This window comes from Dermacentor albipictus, chromosome 2 (assembly GCF_038994185.2).
Source record: "Dermacentor albipictus isolate Rhodes 1998 colony chromosome 2, USDA_Dalb.pri_finalv2, whole genome shotgun sequence".
Taxonomy (NCBI): Eukaryota; Metazoa; Arthropoda; class Arachnida; order Ixodida; family Ixodidae; genus Dermacentor; species Dermacentor albipictus.
This window is the reverse complement of record NC_091822.1, coordinates 172,838,785-172,860,005: the sequence shown is the minus strand read 5'-3', so window position 1 is coordinate 172,860,005 and position 21,221 is coordinate 172,838,785. Positions and strand designations below refer to the sequence as shown.

At 49.3% G+C, this 21,221-nt stretch overlaps 1 protein-coding gene across 3 annotated transcripts in view; it reads right to left on the bottom strand.

Moving 5' to 3' along the window:
• Camta (Calmodulin-binding transcription activator) overlaps nt 1-21,221 on the bottom strand; it is a 560,381-nt gene that overhangs the window by 285,970 nt on the left and 253,190 nt on the right. Inside the window, exon 1 of one of the 3 annotated variants that reach the window (XM_065430478.2) lies at nt 17,545-18,714. The exons of the other annotated variants lie outside the window; for them this stretch is intronic. Coding sequence (XP_065286550.1) covers nt 17,545-17,551 — 7 coding nt within the window. The 5' untranslated portion in view covers nt 17,552-18,714. Of the gene's footprint in view, nt 1-17,544; nt 18,715-21,221 lie in introns of those variants that run through there. 3 annotated transcript variants of the gene reach the window in all.

Below are 21,221 nucleotides of genomic sequence, written 5' to 3'. Positions count from 1 at the left end.
CACGCTTTTAACGGGACCACGCGCCCTCCAACCCGCGCCGCTTCATTCGGGCCTGAAAAAAAAAAAAAAATCGCGCCAGCGTCCTGCAGTACAAGGCCAGCTATATAGAAGGCAGGAAAGCCGGGCTGGCAACGCAGGCTTCCCTAAAAAGGGACGCGACTAGGCAATTAGGCGCTGATAGAGTCCGACCGACCGAGTTTCACCCGCCCTCGCTTCGGACAGCGGGGCGACGGCGGACGAGACAGCGAATCGCATTCACGCTCGCGGCGGAAGAGCTATCGACGCGCTCACGCGAGGGGGAACAAGGAGAGAGGCTGGACCCCGCGCTTTCGAGTTCGTTTAACTCTCAAAAAAGCGGTGTCGCGCAGAACACAGTGGCGCAGAAGGAAAGAGGAGAATGACAAAGTTAGTGAACAAGGTAGGGAGAGAGAGAGAGAGAGAGAATGAGCGGGGTCAGGATTCGCAGTCCCGGTGAACGAGAACTGCAGTCGTCGCAATTCAGACAGATGACACGTGGAGCGACCGGGGCGCGCGGGCTTATGCTCTGTAGTTACAGTGAAGACGAAATGCGACAGGGTCATTCACGAAGACACACTTTCAGCGCAGCGCTCTGCGAATTCGGGAGGAGCGGAGATGCGCGTCTAGGCGCCCGCTCCGCGCTGCACGGCCCTTCGTCGCGACACAATGCGTCAGTAAATGTAACGTTCGCAGAGAGAGAGCTGCAGGCGCGCGCGAGGCGCTCGTAGGCGAGATATGCTTCTGAGTGGAGAGAGAGAAAAAGAAAGAAGAAGAAGAAGAGAAGGAAGAATAAGAGAAAATATATACGCGCACAGCCCAGTGACGCGTTTCTCGGAAATTCAGTAAACATGTTTACGTCTCCTGTCCAGTCTGAACATTTCGCACGAACGACAAGAAAGTAAAATACGGAGAAACAGGAACGCGAGGGAAACTAATTTATTCGGCGTTACAACGACGACGCAAATGCGGCGCGAAACCTCGAGAGAAAAGAAAGAACAGGAGAAAGAAAGAGAGACGAAACTAAATATTACGCCTGCCTTCATACATATCCTTGCTGTCCTGCGTCGCTGGCTTCCCATAAATATGGAGCTCCGGTTCCCGCGCAACCGTCGGCCCAAGTCGGTTGTTTACCCGTTACACCGACCGAGCTGTCCAGAAAGAATAAGAGATATATCTAGGCCAGCCGTTCGAAGACTTGCGAACGCCTCGCTTTAAGCCCTTATCACGTTTTCTTACCTTTCCATCTCAGAGAGACATCTACCACTGCGGAAAGCTGACGCGCTCACATTCGAGTTACATAAGTGTCCGGACACCGTGCGCTCGCAGACACACGGGAACGAGAGAGCGACAACAGAAGCGCCGTCTCCTAACGATATTTCAGGCAGCCTGTAGCGCTGTAAACACACTTGGCAGCGTCTCTACGGTGAAGTGTGAACAACGCACGCCTCGCCGGACAGTCGGCGGCCGGAGATGCTAACAAGGCGCTGCAGCACGTTTCGTTTCCACCGCATCCCGCTGCTTCAGGATGTGCAGGTGTATAAAAGCCACGTCGAGCCACTGGTCATACTTTGTTGTTCTCGTTCTTGTTGTAGACCACTTCGCGTCGGCCCTCGGCGGTCGCCTAAACTAATTCGCAACGAACGAGGTTTGGCTCCCGTGCAATGCCATCGCGGAAAGAAAAAGGCGGGGGGTTTGTATAGACTAGATGGAAGAGAAGACCCGAGAAGGCGTTAACGTGAGCTACGCGTTCGGTTCATATTGCATAATTGCGCAATATTGCGTAAGGAAGAAGGCGGAGGGGGAGCAGAAGAGTGACGCGGAATGTGCCGGCGGCGAGAGTGCGACAAGCAGAACGTGCCAGCGCGTTCGTGTTTGTGCGCATCAGCGTGCGCGGTTATGTATTGTGCGTGTCCGTGCGTGCGTGCGTTACCTCTTGCTTTCCCGGGTCACGGCCGACAAAGCAGCCAAACGCTGCATCTAAGCACGCCTGTCTGAAACGAAATGAGTCGCAATATGAGAAGAAAAAAAAAATGCGACCATGCACGAGTCAACGTTTTAAAAGGAATATACTTCTTTATGGGCTTTTTAATCAAAGCTACACTCTGCAGAGTGAGTCGACACTTCATTTAGTATCCCTTTAACGTATGCGACTTTTATTTCCTTACGCTGTCTTTGTGTCTCAACGAAACAAATTAATCGGTCGATTTAGTCGATTCAGTCCCATTCCTGCGTTGCGGGAGCTGTGCGGCCAACTACAAACGCTCGACGGGTTGCACAGAGCACGGGGGGGGGGGGGGGGGTGTGATAAAGAGCGAGCGGAAGGGCGCTCAGAAAAGGCTGCGGGCGGTCGACACAGCCGGCGCATTTTCCAAATGGAGCATTATACAAGGCGCGCACCATAAACTGGCAGATATATATATATATATATATATATACTTCACGACAGGTTCTCTGCACATCGTTGTGCTTTTCCGAGGAGCCCTGGAACGCGTCGAATCCGCCGAGGCAAGGAGATGAAGGCACGCCACGCCACAGCGCAGCGTTACATTGCGAGAAAGAGGCCTTCCAGGAGTTTCCTCTACTTGGTTCTTTTATGCGTTTCGAAACGAAATTAAACCACGCGAAGTTGTCGTTCGTCGTATTTTTGCGCATATTCGCTACCGCCTTCTAGATATATTGAAGTCCTACTTTTTTATACTTCTTATTAGTATCATTCTTTTTATCGCACCTGCTAAACTTACATCCCGTGTAAGAGGGCGTTGCCTATTTCGCTTAGATAACGCTTTCTCGTTTGCCCCGACAACGAACGAGCGAAGCTTCCGAGGTTGCTTCGTTTGTTTGGCATGTCGCGATACCTTTTCATACAGCGGCTCACGCTACACAGACCACTCCCAGTCAGCCCTGGCAAAAGAAGAAATAAAAAAAAAGCACATACGAAATTATAGGGAAGACGTAACCTAATAATAACGCGCGATCTCCAAAGGAGATGGGTTGAGAATGAAAAAAATTAAAGGACCTTCAGAAAGCATAAGAAACATGTGCGAAACGCAGAAGCCCGCCTTTTGCGAAGCACACGCGTAGGCTGTTGAAAGCCTAGAGACACTTCCGAGGTTCTGGAGACGTTCCAGACTCTGAAAAAACTAAACCTAATTTGCATTGCGATGTGAAAACGCGCCTGGAATAATCCAGGTAAGTGGAACATTAAAAAAAAGAATATGAGACAGAGAGCGGAAGTCTTCTGCCACCATTACTAACAATGCTGAAGTGTTGTTTTACTTCGTTTCCTTCACGTCTCGCCTTGCTAAATCACGCTAGCGCAAGAAGTTATCCTTTTTCTTCCATGCTTTCTCTTATTTTCAGGTTGTTCGAAGAAATGAGTCTCGGGTCGCATCTGGAGAGGCGTCGTTGTGCTCGCGCCTAAGCGAACAGAGAGAGAAAGAGAGAGAGAGAGAGAGAGCCCCACGGGACGAGAGCGCACCCTAGCACGTGACAGCGCAGCAATTGTTATGGAGATCAGACGCGCGATACGTCAACGGTCGAGTGTTCAACCAGTACGGAAGGGTGGCATAGATCTTCACAGACCAGACCCAGCATGTGTACAGCGGCACTCACTCTTAACAAGAAAACACGAGTGCATGCGAGCGTGAGAATTCCTCCCTCGGCGAAATGTGGAAATCGCTCGGGCTACGCGGTAGATAATTTGTCATCGGTATAGCGCTGGCAGCGATTTACACTCGCGTTCAACGCATTCGCGAAGCTTCAGTCGACCCTTGTAGCTGGAGTACCAGCAAAAGTGAGAACTTAACTCCCCACCTGAATACATACGATTTCTTTCAGCAACACCGCATAGCCTGTGCTTCCATCACCTTGCGACGTTACCAACAATGGTGGCAACGCATGAGTCGGGTCATTTAGCAACGCGTTGCGTGCGATGCTGCTGAAGACGCAGCGCCGCTGCAGTGAGCGTGCGAATTCCTCCCTCGGCGAAATGTGGAATCGCTCGGCTACGCGGTAGATGATTAGTCATCGGTATAGCGGTGGCAGCGATTTGCACTCGCGTTCAACGCATTCGCGAAGCTTCAGTCGGCCCTCGTAGCTGGAGTACCAGTAAAGTGAGAACTGAACTTAACAGTGTCCCCACCTAAATACATACGATTTCTGTCAGCAGCATCGCACAGCCTGTGTTTCCACCACCTTGCGGCGTTACTAACAATGGTGGCAACGCCTGAGTCGGGTCATTTAGCGACGCGTTGCATGTGATGCTGCTGAAGACGAGGCGCCGCTATGCTAGATCCCGTCAGCGAAAGCCTAAGTATAGCGCCATCCATAAAGAAACATTAATGATTCTCTCATGTAGATGGTGGGGAGTAAATCTATGAAAGAGTAAAGGAAGCTTACACGTTGTTCAGTCCGGAGTGCCTCCTCGCAAGCTCTATTGTCGAAATAGCAGCCTCGCGTAAATAAAAAGAGAAAAACAAATTTACGATCCTTGCACTGCGCATAATGCGCTCTGTGGAGTCGTGATTGATCCGCGCCGTAATGGCTCCGACACTCCGCCATAGGGGGCCAAGCGGAGTACCGTCTCTTCAAGGCAAACAATGAAAAAAAAAATCCAATGTTCCGGAGCATGGTTACAAAGTATGTTAGCCGTTGGCCTCCTCACGCCGTATGTACCATTGTAAGCAGTGATTGCGTACAACCTGTACGCATATAACTGATCACTATATACTATGCCGCACTACATTCCCTAAAGTGAAAGCAAAGCGTGCGCTCCTCTTTTTGGCTTGATACACGACGTGTTATGGGCATTCGCATTACCAAGACCGCTTATCCACATACTATACTCCTAACCATATATGCGTTTACTGTAAGTGTGCTTATGCAGGCTGACACAAACGTTTTGTGCGTGCGTGCTTGCGTGTACGTGCGTGCGTGCGCGTAAGTGTTCGTGCGTGCGCACACGCTGTGAAATACCAAGGCTAGTCCGCGCGTGCTCGACAAGCCGACGCGTTCGACCTAGTAGAGCCCGCCGCGTTCTTATGTGCCGCTGGGCCGTTTCATCGCTTCTTTATATTATTATTATTCGGCATCTAAATCCACGTTCAGCTAGCTTCTGGCTAAACTCGAGTTGCTAGACCCGCTGTACAACACGTCCTCCACTCGAGCATCGCAGAAAAGGAAACCGCAAGTCACAGGACGGCTTCGGGCGCATCGTCGACGCAGGCGGTTGCGGTGAAGGAAATGGCGAGCTGACCTGGAAAGCGCCGAAGCATTGCCGCGAAAACTAGAGCGGAGCGTTTTTTGCAACAAGCGCGGCTTCCGGAGTGTTTGCGCTCCGGACTCCAGACACCGCGACGGGGCCAGGCGATTACGTTCAGAGGCGGAGGCTGTGCGCCGCCGATAAGAGACCTACGGATAAGCCGGATCACGAGCGGTACCGCGCAACACAATGAAAGGGAGAGGGCACGACCTGCCAGCGGCAACACAAAACACCGAGTACAGGAAGGAATCTCTCCTTTCTTTCGAAACGAAGAAAGAAAGAAAGAAAGAAAGAAAGAAAGAAAGAAAGAAAGAAAGAAAGAAAGAAAGAAAGAAAGAAAGAAAGAAAGAAAGAAAGAAAGAAAGAAAGAAAGGACAGGAAATAAAACACACAGGGAAACAGAGCGATGAAGCCACTAGGAAGGAAGCGGAGTAAGATCAAGTATGGCACAAGTACAACATAACGTGGCAGACAGCAATGGTCAGGGTGGGGGAAGGCGGGCAGTTGAAGGCGTCTGCAACACGTTGCAAAACTTGGTAACTTGCGCATAGGCTGACATAAAAAATAAAGCAAGTGAAAAAGAAAAGTACCGCGGGCGTCAAGAATCGGCAAAAGTCCTTGATTGCTTTTCTCTCTGTCAAACAAGTCGCACCTACCAAATCCAAATCACTGTACACAAAGAAAACTGTTCGCCTTTATTTGTGGCCATTGAGAGCACGTACATAAACCCCTACTTCCGACAAAGAACAAACAACGAAATGTTATTCGAGTAAAACATTATTTAATACAGTAATTAATTATTGTGTAATTGGTTTGCTGAACTTTGGACAACTCATACTTGGCTTCAGCGCGTCGGAAATGCTACTGTGGGTGTTGAGTTAAGTTTTCCACGTTTAAATCAGTATTTCAGCACCACTCTTCAGCCCCGGCAGGAGGACCAGTACGTCATCAACCGGATTATTTCGTAATCGCATGCAAATATTTGTTGAGCGCCACCACACCGAGCACATGGAGGAATGTGCATTGCTTGTATAATCAACCTTTCTTTTTTCCTAAGCACCAGTACCCAATTTAGAAGGACGGGTTGCGCTAATATCGCTGTTAAAGACAGGAACGATACTTCTCGATTATAGGACACATGTCTAAGCCAGAAAGAAAGGCAGCTTCCTCCTCTAGCGCAGAACCGTATTGGGCATACGACTAGGTCCGAAATTCTCGCACAATCTTGTAACAGAACTTATCGCATTGCATGCAAAGACACGTGCACCACTGATACCACGAGGAATATGTAGCGAAATATAGTACGCATTTTTTTTTTCTAGACGCTTCTGCTATTACTTGCCCCCAAAGTCATTTGTTCTGATTTAAAGGCGCAATTCCTGCATCGTCCAAATGTCTCAATTAAACAGACCTTGCTCCATGATTCTGTCTTTATTTATATATATGATATTTTCTCTCAAACACCGGAATACCGGACGAGCGGTGGAAAAGCGGGGCAAAGGAAAAAACCACTTTCCTTTCTGGCGCCCTTTACAGGCGCTATGAACGCCTTGGGTGTTTCGTTTGGGTGATCAATTTTAGTCGTGCCACGCAAGCTGCCTTCCCGATGCGCGGGTCACACACACAAAAAATAACACTACCTAAAGTTCCAGCCACATCCTCAGAACTCGGTCTCAGAATCGCTACGCGAAAGATACTTTGAGGGCGGCTTCAATTAATATTTGTGGCTTTCTTTCCCCCCGTGTTCTTTGCAAAGAAAAAGAAAGTGCCAGAAAAACCTAGAAGAAATGGTGGCTGCGTCGGGCCCAAATTAGACCCCGCCGGAAACCAAGGATCGAATCAGAGAGGCAAATGCGATTCGAAACGAAACAGCGCGCTTCTTTATCGCTTCGGGAATGGAGAAAGACAAAGGCCAGAATTTAAACCGACCTTCTTCTCCTTTTTTTTTTCTTCTTCGCCGCATCGTATCTCCGGAAGGCGATTGCACAAAGCAATGGCGAAGTTGGAAAGGAAGAAAGAAACAAGAAAAGAAAAACAGAAAAAGAAAGGAAAGGAACGAGGAAAGAAGAACAATAAGACGCGATATCGAACGTAGGAGAAAGTAAGTGGCAACGAAACAGCCGTGCTGAGGCGGCATTGAACGGGGACGCGTGAAGCAATGCACATTAAGGGTTCGAGCTCCTTCGGGGCTACGTATTAATCTTGGGGATCTCGTTAATAAGGGAATCCTTAATGAGCGGTTCAACCACGTTCGGGAAGGTGGCGCTTTCTTTGCTGGTCCTTCTTTTTCGATCTTGTATCAGTGATAGCGTCGCCACGCTTACGCAAGGGCTGGACGCCCAGGAATAGGAATAAATAATACACGAACTCACATAAACACGCAACGAGAGAGAGAGAGAGAGAAGGAAGGAAGGAAGGAAGGAAGGAAGGAGGGAGGGAGGGAGGGAGGGAGGGAGGGAGGGAGGGAGGGAGGGAGGGAGGGGGAAGACAGAGCGGCCACTCCCAAGTCCCTAGCGGGTTGCCGTATAATAATGGTTCGCTGGCATCGTTCACTGTACAGTATATAATCTTGGAACAAATGTACACGAGATGCACACGGAACTTGTATTAGCGCCAGTTATTTACCGCATGCCAATTTCGAAAAGAGACCGGAAGTTAGGTTCTAGTGGGCTTCAACTGGAGCTAGTTGGCACGACATCATTCGGTTTCCTTCAGAGATTTCGGCACTATAAGGATAAGAAGATGGACAAAGACGTGCTATTGCGCAATATATAGAATGTTTATCATTCTCAAGCGCGCACCTTATTGGGAAATCAGAAGTGCTGATACGACTGCATTAAATCTCTTATTACGCAAAAATTTATTTCTATTTGTGACGCTTTACTGCCTTGTATAAGTAAAACCTCGTTATAACAAGGACGAAATGGGTGAAAGAATTACTTTGTTATATACATTACTTCGTTATATCCACTACTACATACACAGCATTATGAATCTCTATGGGGACCTCAAGGGAACTTTCACTTCGTAGTATCCTTTATTTCTTGATATCACGTTTCGTTATAACGAGATATGACTATTTGATTTGAGATTGCGAAGAATTAAAAAGTTGACATCTTTTGTATTTTTTATTTTTATTTATTTCATACTACAGATCATGCTACAGATCCTAGCAGATCAAATACAGAAATTGATAACATATGTTCAAAGGTAACAAATAATAGCATCAAAATAAACAACCGCAGCATCAAAATGCGTTGTCGTAGTTGTCCGTCCTCACCCTTCTTACTGCTTCTTGCGTCAGCGTAAACCAGCGGAATACACCAAATGAGGTCAAGCCACGTGAGCGAACGTATCGCGACTGCTACGTGAGTACAGACGAACGTGAGTATCGACGCCTTGCCCTCGCACTAACAGTCGCGCACTAATGTTGAATTCCAATGGCGTAGTCGGAGCAGCCGACGGACTCCAAATCCGCGACGCCTCCAAAACCGCGAGTGGAACTCAACCTGCGCCGCCGGAGCAAGGCGGAAGTGGAACTTGTATCGCCGAGTTACCCAGGATACCTTGCGTGCTGTCACTTCCTTCCGCTGTTTGCTCCCACCACCGCCGCACTGGTCACTTGTCTCTTCAGCGCCGTTCACCTGTCGTTTTTTTTAAAGTGCGGAATGGATGTCTCGCCAAGCGTGCAGCAGCTTTTGCTTCTTTGCGAGTCGTGACCGGTGGCGCCTCCCAGCAGACAAACGTGGTAAAGGAAATACGTCACGCAGAGTTCCGGTCCACTCCACAGATTTTGGCGGAGCATCTTTTTCTGCTCCACGGAGTGACTCCTGCTCTGAATCCACTCCGACTCTTTCGTTGGAACACCTTACTCCCGCTCTCACGCCATCATTGGAACAAACTTGCTCCGAAACGAGTAGAAAAACTTGCTCCGACTCCGCCATTGGAATTCAACATAAATCTGCGCCGCAAGAAAGCACCACACGGTTGCCGCAGTCACAAACAGCGATTTCGCCATTAAAGCCGACAGTCCGCGTTGCTTGACACAAAGCCGTCCTTTATATTGTACCACATTAACGTGATATCGCACTTTGAAGCGCATGCGTTTCACCACATTTTTTCGATAAAACAACATTCGTTCGGTTAACTATTAGCCCAAAGATAAAAACTGAGCGGTTAGGACACTCATATCTTCCAGGCACTGCGTGAATGGTTACGAGTTGATTGAACAGTATTTACAGAGCGCAGACGCAACGGAGACACACTTTCACCACTCTCCTACGCTAAGGGAAAAGCGATATTGCAAGATTTATCGCCTCGGCTTTCAGCGCTCACATTTCCTTCGCAGCGCCACCAGCAAGAACCGACGCACATGCGAGGACATAAACAGGAAAAAAAAGCGCAGTTCTGGCAACGAAGACAGGCGTTTCTTATGTTCAGACAAAAAGAAATATGTAGGAACGCCAAAAAACGATATTATGAACACAATCGTCACCATATACAGGGATTAGAAAATAAAAGAAGCGCGAAATATTCGAGCGCGCTGCACTGAAACACCGCGACAGAAGCGCCGAGCATCTCGCAGTAGCCCGCATTTTGCGCAACCTGCCAACGACGGAAAATTTAAGCAGCACGTGCCACGCTCTCACACTGCACCCATCCAAGCCGTCGGCGCTCGCACCTTTTTTCTTCCATAATCACCATGGCAGCGAGCACGATGGCGCAACGTATTGATGGCTTCGCGCAATGCACACGGTTGCGCACCGCCTATATACGGCTACGCATCTCTGCTCGACTGGCCCACACACCCAGCAGGCGGGAGATGAAGGAAGTTAGGCAGCATCGGCCTGTTTTTCAATGCTAAAGTTTCATTGCGTAGGGAACACAACTCACACGAAAGGACGCTAATGAAAAAAAGAGCAATTCAATCGCTTCGGAATAGAAGCTTACTCTTTCGAAACTTCGCCTGCCTTCACAGGCGCAAAAAAGAAAAGGAAAAGGCAAAAGAAAGAAAAGATAGTCTATTGAACAGTTCAGTCTTCGCTTGCGACTGAATGCAATGCAAAGGTTTCCAGCCGGTAAACAACGACGGAGAGCCGAGCATTCGCTTTCAACTGTCTGACGTCAACGGAAGGTGCGCGGAAATGTCAGCACGACGCTGCCACCCCTCTTTCATATTTACGTATTTTTGAGTTCACTAAGCCTGCGCTCCTGGCAGATTCACAAAGCTTTTAGTGCTTAAGTGCTGTCTGAAACTGGCCTTCCATTATAACGTCGGGTATGTCCAAGGTCATGTTTTGCTGGCATCTGTTCTTACGAACGGTTCTAGCGCAAGAACACACTTATTTTTGTGTGTGAATGCGTGCCTTGAAAATTACACAAGCTAGCTTATAACCTGATATTTCTCATTAGGGCTCTCTTAACGTACCGCTGGTTACAGTGAAAATTGCGCAGACTCCTTGCCTGCATCTTCCTTTAGGTGAAAGCGGAATGGTATAAGAGTGTGAGCACGGAAGAGGGGAAAAAAGGTATTCAAAAGGCGACGAATCTTAATGGTTAATTTAACCTAACTATACGCCCGCTCACGCACCTTGTTATCTGCGCAAAGAAAGCGCATTAGGTTCCACATAGTGAAGTGGGCTGAAAATGCACCTCTTGTGTTCGTACCGACGCATTAAGCGTGCCACAATGGTAACAAACGGCGCTTCCCACGTCGTTTTTAAGGCAAACGACGACTAATGTTTACGAAGTTGACATCGCCGAGTGAAAGGACTAATGACTTCCGTCACTTATTCATCTCACGTGAGCCTAGCTTCCGCCTTTCATTGTAACAGTCCCTGATCCTTAGTTGTTTTACCCTACATTTTACTTAATTATAATGGTGAAGCCATTACCATTTTAATCCGAGTACGTTCGACATACGCGTTCCCTAACATGGGGCCATGTTTCCGTCCCACTTCTTTCATGGTCTCACGAGGGCAAGAGAGAGAGAAAAGGATGCATAGAAAGGGAGGGAGCTTAACCAGAGGCAGTTGCGGTTGTATACCCTGCACGAGGGGAAGGGTTAAGGGGGATAAAAAGAGAAAGAGAGCGGAAGGGAGGGAGATAGAGAGAAATAGATACGAGCACGAACAAACCGCGTACACTACAGAGCGGTAGGGGGCGGCCTTCTTACAGTCTATTGTGAAGCCCCGCAGACCGCAGGAACCTTAATAACGCGAGTAAGGCCTTTAGCGTGGACGTTCTGTGGGAGTACTGACATAAAGCTTTGAGTTCTGATAGTGGACAATTGTCCAACTGGTCCAGTACTCTGCACAGCACTTGTCTCTGGGCAGTGCATCGCGGGAAGGCGCAGATAATATGTGCGAGCGTCTCATCGACGTTTTCAGGAGGACAAAATAGGTCGTAAATTTATGCGAAATGCAAGCGACGGTGAAATGTAACAGATTGGCTAAATGTCACAGTGCACATAGGAACGAAATGGAACGAGATTCGTTTAACCTTCACCTCCACGGCAGCGTGGAGAAGTACCGCGTTTGGGCGCTGAGCCTGTATCGCAGAACACGTCGCATTAAGATTCACTCACTCTCGTGCGTATGCGCGCATGCGTGACTGCTTCTCTGTGAAAGCGAGAACGGTTGTGCGCCTGTGTGGTCTCTCTTGCGAATTCTCCCATGGCTATCTTTCTCATTCTGTCTTTGTCTTTCTGTCTATATCCACCTTCCGCTCTCTTTTCATCCCCCTTAACCCTTCGCCCCGTGCAGGGTAGCCAACCGGAACTACCTCTGGTTAACCTCCCTGCCTTTCTATGCATCCTTTCTCTTTCTCTCTCTCTCTCTCTCTCTCTCTTCTATGACTACAGAAAGCGCTAGTGGAAACCCAAAGTGAACGCGACAACGATTTTTTATAACACTGATTTTGATGATTAAATGTGGGCAAATATAGAAAGGACCGGGTTACATTGCAGTTCATACAGATACTATAGGTAAATTTATTCATTTCACGTATTGACACAGATTACACTTCAATTTGAACGTACACATAATACGAATGCAGCTTTATTTCAATTAAATTGAAATTGTACTCAGTTTTAGAAGATTTTACATTATTTTATTATTCTTGCAGAAACTAATTTTCATCATATTCAGTTTCGTACTCTTGTGGCATGCTTATATATATATATATATATATATATATATATATATATATATATATATATGTCTGAGCTAGATTATTTGACGAAGTGGTCCCACCGCGTGCCAGGTCCACGGTTAGGTCTATAATAATATGGCGCATTCTATAACTGCCTGTAAGCGCACAGTTGCATGTGACCCAGACGCGTGCAACTTCGTTTTTCTGATGCATTTCTGGTTGGACAGCTAAGTCAGTCGACTATTTTTCTATTGCAGTCTTTTGGGAAGCATCGAACTCATCGTTTTTATTTGATTTATTTGTTCTTACCTTCTTTCCCCCTCCCCCTACCCCGGACGTCAGCTGAAGACCGGGCCATGGAACAAGCAAAGCATGCAGAACGCTGGGTATCTGAAGCGTTACGGTCACCCACAGCATTCCGCTAGCATTCAGGAGAAAGCCCCATTTCCGAGATGGCGAAATTCGAGACCTGCGTAGACCCTGTAATTAGCAGCACACAGCTTGTACGCCTTCTTCAGGGTAGAACACACGAGGTCATTACATTTTGATTTCTACTTCCTAGGAAACGTAACATGATAATAAACAGCTCGCACAATATCAAGTGCCTACTTATACTGCATTGGCCTGACTTCTTATCCATGTGTTGTCAAAGTATAGTAGCGTGTTAGTGACATGCCTACCCGCTTTCTTAATTAATAGCTACATTGCTTGGCTTTTCTACAGGACCTCATGAACGAAGAAGACTTGTCTGTTGACGTGTAATGTCGTCTCTCTGTTATGACTGAACGCAGCCTTTTATTAAACAATAATATTAATAATAAAGAAAAACGAGCTCCTCCAAATTCTTTTTCACTTGCCACGCATTATTAGCCTTCTTCAGGGCTTAACATTTCCACGATAAATATAGAAAGAAAACATTGTGCGGTCACTGAGTTCACAGTGTAGCAGTTTGCGTCCGCCGCTTCTCGAACGCAAGGGGAAACCAAGCAACGACGAGGCCCGGGCATTACGCGGCTTAAGCCGGCGCACTGAAGCCATTTCGCCATGTTTACCCGGTTGCTGATGCCGGCCGCAGGAAAAATAAAACAAAAAAAACGAAAGCGGCAACGCTATTGGGAGAACCGGACTAAGCCACTGTTGACATGGCAACGCACTGCCACTGAAATATTTTAATATGTCGCAGGCGCGGGCCCTTCGCTCCCCTATAATCGCCTCGTGGCGGTCGTGGAAAGACCAGCTGCGAGGAGGCGAGGCGCTCATAAGAGGAGAAGCACGCGCGAGTTCTATGGCACGAGCCCCTAAGCAGTTCTTTCATAAGGCAACACTCGCTGGCTTGACACGTTGCGCCGCCTTTCATTCGTCCCCTATTTTTTTTTCTCCGACGCCAGAGTTGCGCGGCACCGCTGAATAAGCGCCTGCTTCCTCTTCGTTGTCCTTTCTGTTGTTGGCTGGCATTTCGCTATTCCAGCTTCTTCAGTCACTCAGCATCAAAAGGGGTTCCGAAAAGATCTACTGCATAGCCCGGGCACCGCGGTTACCCGAGTGCACGGGTGACGCGCCACCGAAAGGTGCATCCGTATGCGAGCAAAGAATGCCACGCCACCTACAGCCCACATACTGGGCTCGAATGCTTTCTGCTTACCAAACAAAGTACATTCTGTTTTAAGCCGACAACTGAATTCGCGCTGTTCGTGTCTTGAGCACTCGCGTCCTGTATTCTCGAACGTTCCTGCGCTCGACATCCCACGTCGTTTAGATGATGACGGTGATCGCAAACGGCACCCCGTTTGAATCGAGATAGCGACAAATAGTCGGTTAGCCTGTGTGACCTGCTTACCCGTTGCCACATCCTAATATAGTAGAAAACACGGAGAATTGTCGTGGTGCCCTGACGACGACCGGTCAGCATGGCAAAGCTCTGGCTTCAGACACACGCCACTCGTTCGACAACAGTTGATCATTACTTGTTTCCATGTTTCTGCGGATATATGTCTTCTTTGAATTCATATCTTACTCTGACATTCTGATTGTCCCTGAACGCTGTCAGGTGCCACAAGCACTTGCATATGTATTTTTCGTTTGTCTCGCGTACGTGAGAGAACGACAGGAAACTGGTCTCTTCGATTGCACATGTCTTTAGGAGCCCGCAACATGATGAGTTTGCTTCGGGTCACTGCGTATTGACGTAGCAGTCACGATTACAAGAGCACCTATAGCCTTTCTCCAAGCCACAAGGCGAGACCTCGCACGGCTTCAGAGATGCCGCAACGCAATATACTCGCATAAACGTACCTCCTCTTCATGTCACCATTAATATTCCTCTCTTTCCCCATCCCTTTTGCCAGTGCACAGTAGCAGGCGAGAGCAAGCTATAGCTCGGGCCGACCACTCTGCTCTTACGTAATTTTTTTTTCTCTGCCAATATCTTCTTCACCTCGCAAAGCTACTTATTTCGTGGGAATGAATGCCAGAATCGCCCCGCGTATAAAATGATGCTTGCGGTTCAATAACAGTTTACGGCGATTCCTGAGAAAATACTCTTTAAGAACACCTGCTCACAGTGTCTATTCAAATGCACTGGAATGGAGATGCATTGCTCAAGAAACTGCCGGTCGTGGGCACCACCTGAGAGGCGTTACGTTCGCTCGAGGGGCGGCGTTGTGTTACACTCGGTGCAGTCGAGGTGCCGTTTGAAATACGATGGCCATTTCGGCTGAATGTGTGTTTCGCGATCAGTGTTCACGAATGGGTTAGGATGTTCGACGATCGAAAGCAAGCCTCTGACGCAAGCAGAACTGTCGGACGAGGTCCGCACTGCCCTATTCAACGGGAAACGCAGAAAACGGTTTCTACAGCCTGTGGATCCACTGAAAAGTTCTCCCAACGTGGCAAAAGCGCACGCAGTTATACAATGGCCTGCACCAGGGCTCAATTTCTTCGAAAAGTGCAAATCATCGAAACGAAACGCGGTTTATTGACGAGCCGCGCCTTAGCAGGGCGGTATTCAACAAGAAGTCGTGCACCATGACGACGTCATTGATCGACGGCCCTTCCCGCTGCTGACGCGCGCCACAGTTGCTGAATCATCGTGGGACGTTCCACCTCGGCCACGACTAAAACAAGGTTAGGGAGGAGAGAAAAGCGGGAGGTTCTGCTGGGGAGAGACATACACGCGACTGCCCCGTTTTGCTCTTTCGCTTACAGTTTCGTCTCTGAGTACGCGCGTGTAATCCATGACGAACATTAAGTCGGGCCAGCACCGATTGATGATCAGACGTCGAAACGGCATTGACAGAATTTTTCTTCGCCGATGTACGACGTGTGTAATCCAAGAAGAAAGGGAGAAAGTGTGTGGACGCAGCGAAGAAAAGTTCTGCGGTGATGCACATTGCTGCGCGACTTGCTTGGTGCACACTTCTAGACGGTAAAATATAGGAGCGATTTGCATTCAGGAGTTTAAGCAGGAGTTTAAGGAGACGGCAGAAACACGGAGGAACAAACACAGGAACATGTAACGCGCAAAGGGGCACACTGCGGGAATGCACGTTACCACTAAAGGTCCAGAAACCTTAGATCGTTTCTGACTTAAACAGGTGGGAGTAGCTCCTAGCACTGTCGTCCACCCTTATGCGTGATTCATTAAACAATTCATTAGGACAGTTCATACAACTTCTAATGACTGATCTACAACTTGTAGATCAATACGCGCTCGTTCCTAAGAGCTGTACTCTTTAGGTAGAATTTTTATATTTTTGGTCTATTGTGATACAACGCCGTCCGAGTTCGTTGTCTGCGGGATGTTTATATGTCAGTCGACAAAAGTTGTGAGGTGTAAAGGTGCGCCACTGTTTACAGACAAGCGGAAGAGCGTGAAATCATGAAGATGTGGCGGCGCTGCCATCAGATTCAGAGGGGGGGGGGGGATGTTGAAAGCTATACCGGCGTGAATTTTCACACAGGCAAGATTAATACACGTGGCCAAGTCTTCAAAAGGTAATTTGAATATACTGTGGCTCGAAGCTGCGATAAGCGAAGAAGCAAGGATGACAAAGTCTTCGTCTTCTCTTTCTGCTTGTATTGTGCCTCCTTGTTTAAACAGTATACAGACTTCACAGGAAAACGTCTGTCGACATTAAATATCTCTTTTCTCGAACGTTGTACTAAGACAACGACGTCTAAGAATCATTGTTTCTGGAAGCGTTTAGGCCCATAAGTTCAAGCTTTTAAACATACACAAAAATAGTGAGGGGCTAGTTGACTTATGATAATCGTAGGTAATTGCTACACCAATGCAAAGAAAGGGAGGACACCATACAAGCAGTTGCATATCGACAGCTGGTCGAACAATGAATGTCTCTGGAACGAACGCTCAGAAAAGTGGGCTTGTCTCTTCAGGGCAGGAACTTGAGAACACAGATAGAACGTTTACCAGAGCGATTAATTGACCTAGTTGGTGTACGTTCATTGTCATTGCGCTGTATACAGCCCACACCAACGAGGACAAGATGGACACTGACTGTACAACGGGGATAAGATGAAAGCGACGCGAACAAGCGCTTCTCCAAGTCAGTTTGATTCTTCGTTTCCAGTCAATGTCCATCCTGCCCCCGTCGGTACGTGCTATACACGGCGCAATAAGAACGAACACACGTGACACTTAGACTGCTTCTACGCAACGCCTTCTGGTGCACCGCCCAATTCTATTTGCTTGATCTCAGGGCCTCGTCATCAGCGAAATAATTTCGCGCGACGAGCCTCGAAAGCTGCAACAGCGTCCAAAAAAAAAAATGGCTGTGGCTTAGCTAAGGTTAAGCCCAGGATGCGAAGCATACTAGCCTTTGTTTTAGTTGTTGAACCACTGTTTAGCCTGGTGAACTGCTGTTGCTTGGCTATATTTGGTTCGGCTAGACGAAGAAACAACTCATGCAGGCGAGCGCACGAGCTGAGACCCGGCTATGTAGCTACGCGGCCGCAAGCGAGCGCACGAGTTGAGCCTCCGCTTTTACAGCTGTTATGACGTCATATGGTAGCTACGCGGCCGCGCGCGGCGCAGCAAGGAAGAGCGTGGTTGTGCGGCTAGTATGCTTCGCGTAAAAAGTCTGTCGAGCACTCACGTGACATCGCACGCGTGGTCGAGTCGTTCCCGCGCAGCTCGGCGACGAGGGAGACGAGAGACCGGGCGGGGGGCCGTTCCCTCAGCGGGTTCCCGCGAGCAGCCTGGAGCGAAGGGCGGCCCCCGCGGGAGGAGCGCCACGTGGCGTCGGCCCGCGACAGGGCGCGCTCGGACGGCACCACCACGACGACGACGGCAGCCGGACCACGGCGGCGGAGACGGGACCGCGCGGCGAGTGACCCTCGAGTCCCGATGTCGTCGCCCGCCTACGGTACGCTCCGCGACCACCGCTCATGTCACTGGGGCGCTCACCACGCCGCCTCACGACAACGCACCCGGGCTTTCTTTCGTTCTTTTGCTCGTGTGCTGACGCGCCGACACGCAGACAGGCTCGGGCACTAGAGTTCTTCGATTAGCGCAGTCGCGGCAGGCAGTTGGAGAAAGGCGGCCAAACGAGCTCCTGGTGTTGTTCTCTTCCTCTGAACTTGACACGCGCACCCACCCACACACCGAGGGTGGTCTGTTCTCGCGAGGGATGCGCCCGCCGTTTGAAAGAGATAAAGGGAAACTTTCTAAACGCAGCTCGGTCAACTAAGATGCAACGTCTCGTTGAGCACCCGCTCGGCTTTTGTTCACTCAGAAGCTTGTGGCACTGATTCGAAGCCCAGAACCTTTTCAGTGATGGGTGGCGAAGTACACTGAACCTGATTGACGTTAGAAAGATGGGTTTTCCTTCTCAGACCATGCGTCCACTACTCCGCCCACTTCGTGGAGACCCGAGTCCGGAACTTGTCTGGTGAATAATGTAATTGCACGAACAGTCTCTTAGGAGGGCGGTCTACGTAAACAATGGTCGTTGTTTGTAGGCCGGTAACCGGAGGTGAGTTGGATTTCGATCAGATAGTGACAAATGCAACGAGGAAGACTCGAAGTCACAGTTATGTACTTTCGGTAAAACGCTGTCTGTCCGTTTGCCGGGCAACCTTTTGCGAAGTTTTTCACGAAGGTGCCGCACTTAAAAAAGAAAAAGGTTGTAACAGGCTCAAGACCCAAGTCCTGCACTGTACGAGAACGTTAAGTGCACCAGATGGAAGCAGAACCGGTATTGTCGCGGAATAAAATGCAGTTTCTCGCGCAATCGTCTAAAGACAAAGTACACAGAATAACAGACTCGTTACGCTACGGTAGCCTTCCGCTTTCAGCAACAGCGTTTCTCAACGAATCAGTCACTTGTTCCGTCAGCGTATGAGACAGATCACCGAGCGAAAGACGAGGCACGTTAAGAAACAAATATCACCCTATTGGAAACAACGCTGTCAGTTCAAAGCAGCAGGTTGGAACATGCAAGAAGATAACTAAGTAGTGGGAAATATACTCAGAACAGGCACCTTGCTTTGTACAGAATAGTTTGAATGTAAGGTTCAACCAACAACAAACAATTGTGACACGAACCTAAAGGCCACAAAGGCAGTCTTTCAATTCAGAACAATTATTCTGTCTCAAAAAAGTTCCCACGCGAAGCACTTTATCAACGCGAAACGCCGAGTTCGAAACGCCGAATTCTAGCCGAAACCTCCTAACGCGGAACTTACGTTCAGACTATGTGTCCCAGAAAGGAAACAAGGAATCAATCATGGCAGGAAGCGAGACAGTGCCGTCGTGACCAGCACGCACCATTGGAAAGCTCTCGCCGATGCTATACGCCCACAACGATGTCAAATGGTTCTTTCAGTGCGCAATTAGGTCACCATGGGAAACCGAGCGGCCAGTAAAACGATCACAAAGTCAGAGTCTGGCAGTCGCAGCAAGAACTTCGTATCGGCGAACGTAGACAGTCTCCGCGAGCGAAGAATCAGCAGCACGACGACGATGTGGGAGTAGAACTGTCGCCGAACAAAACCAGGAGGGGCAGAAAGTAAACACCGACGACAACAGACCGGACAGCGAACTTCAGCAGGAGGAGCAAAATAATCGAAAGAGGCGGAAGTTGTGAACCGTGCGCCGCCGATGCTCGCCCCGAGAGAGGAGGAGAATCAAAAAGTTGGCAACGTTACTACTGCCCCCCTGGTCCCGGCGAGTCTCACGCGACGGACGTTGACGGCCGGGCCACCACCGGGCGAGAGTCGCGCCAAGCACGTCGGCCGCACGAGACGGCGGGGCGGCGCACGAACCGCGAAAACTCACACACACACACAACACAGCGGCGGCCGGCGAGCGGCGCCGACTGCTTCGGCGACAACAAAAACAACCACAAGAAGCACCGCTCCGTTCGGGAAACTCCGGCGGCGTCCACGCGAGTCGAAGCTCGAGGCCGCTTTGCGCTTGCGCCCCGCGCGACCGACGCTGGGCGAAGAGCGCGCGCCAGACGGCGGCGCGGTCGGCATCGCCTCCCGTCTGCCTCCTCCTCCTCCTCTCCGTCCACGACAAGGGGAGGAGAGGGACCGCGCAGGCGCATCATTGTTCGGCCGCCTCTCCCGCTTTCCCTACGGCGTCCTTCCCTTTTTTGAGGGATCGTCCAGACGATCCGAGAGAAGAGCGGGCGCCTGGCGTAGCGGCGCGACGGTTGGAATGCGCGCGAGAGAGGTTGAGAAGCCACGTCGGGGCCTTCGACGAAAGTTTCACGCTCCGTAAATTGGCTGTGCTCCACCGCCTCGAAGAAATATCACCGAAGTATAGTTATCGAGGAGCCTCCCGAGGAAGAATAAATAAATGTTCGCAGTCGATTGAAGCCGACTGAAGCTCAGTTAAGTGCGGCCTATGAGCAAGGGGAAATGTGGTTAACGGGCTTAACACAGAGGAAATAGAAAAAAAGATATGTGAATGTTTTACAGCGAGGACTATCCGCAACATCGGGCCAGAACAAGTAATAGATTTTGCATTGTTAGTCGCACATTGATCAACAACTGAGACAGACTGAAAAAAAATTATATTCACGTTTCACTCCATGGACGCGGATGAGGCGCAAGCCTATGGGTGCTATTACCATACGCTTGCACGTAAGCCGCGTTTTCATATTTGGTGTCGATCGACTCGCGCTCGGTCCAGAACCGATTGCGTTGCTGCTCCGTCCTTCTCACTAGGCGCTCGGTCTCTCGATCACCAGACGAAGCCGGTACACCCATAGGGCACACAGGGCCCGTAGCAACTGCCAGAAAACGTGCACCCAGCGTGCCTCGCGTACCGTCCCCTTTCGCGACACTCCGCCTCACTTCTCTTCACCCTCCGCCGCGTTCTCCTGCTTTAACCCTCCAGACGCCTTCCTCCTCCGGCACTCGCTTCCCTCGCCCACCCAGCACAATTTGCAGACGCGCTGTTTCTTTCCCGTAGCTGCATTATTACGTTCTACTGCACAGCATTAAACCACACACGTTGAAACGGTGCCCGCATGCAACGCTTCCGTGCAATGATTTAAGGAATCTTTTTTTTTTTCAGGCGACGTAATTCATCTGCACATACTTATCGTCACGTGTACATCTTTTGTATTGTTCCACCTGTTATTACTTAATTTATTCTAGCTGTCAGCATTATTTCTCCAAACAGAAAAGGCCAAATTCTACGCCGACTGTAGAGCACACTTACAATGTTCTGGAGCGCTTCCAGAAGTCATTTACTGCAGGGACTGGAATTAATTAACCCGCACAGTTAGAACTTGACATATTCATCACCTGCAGCCTGCCC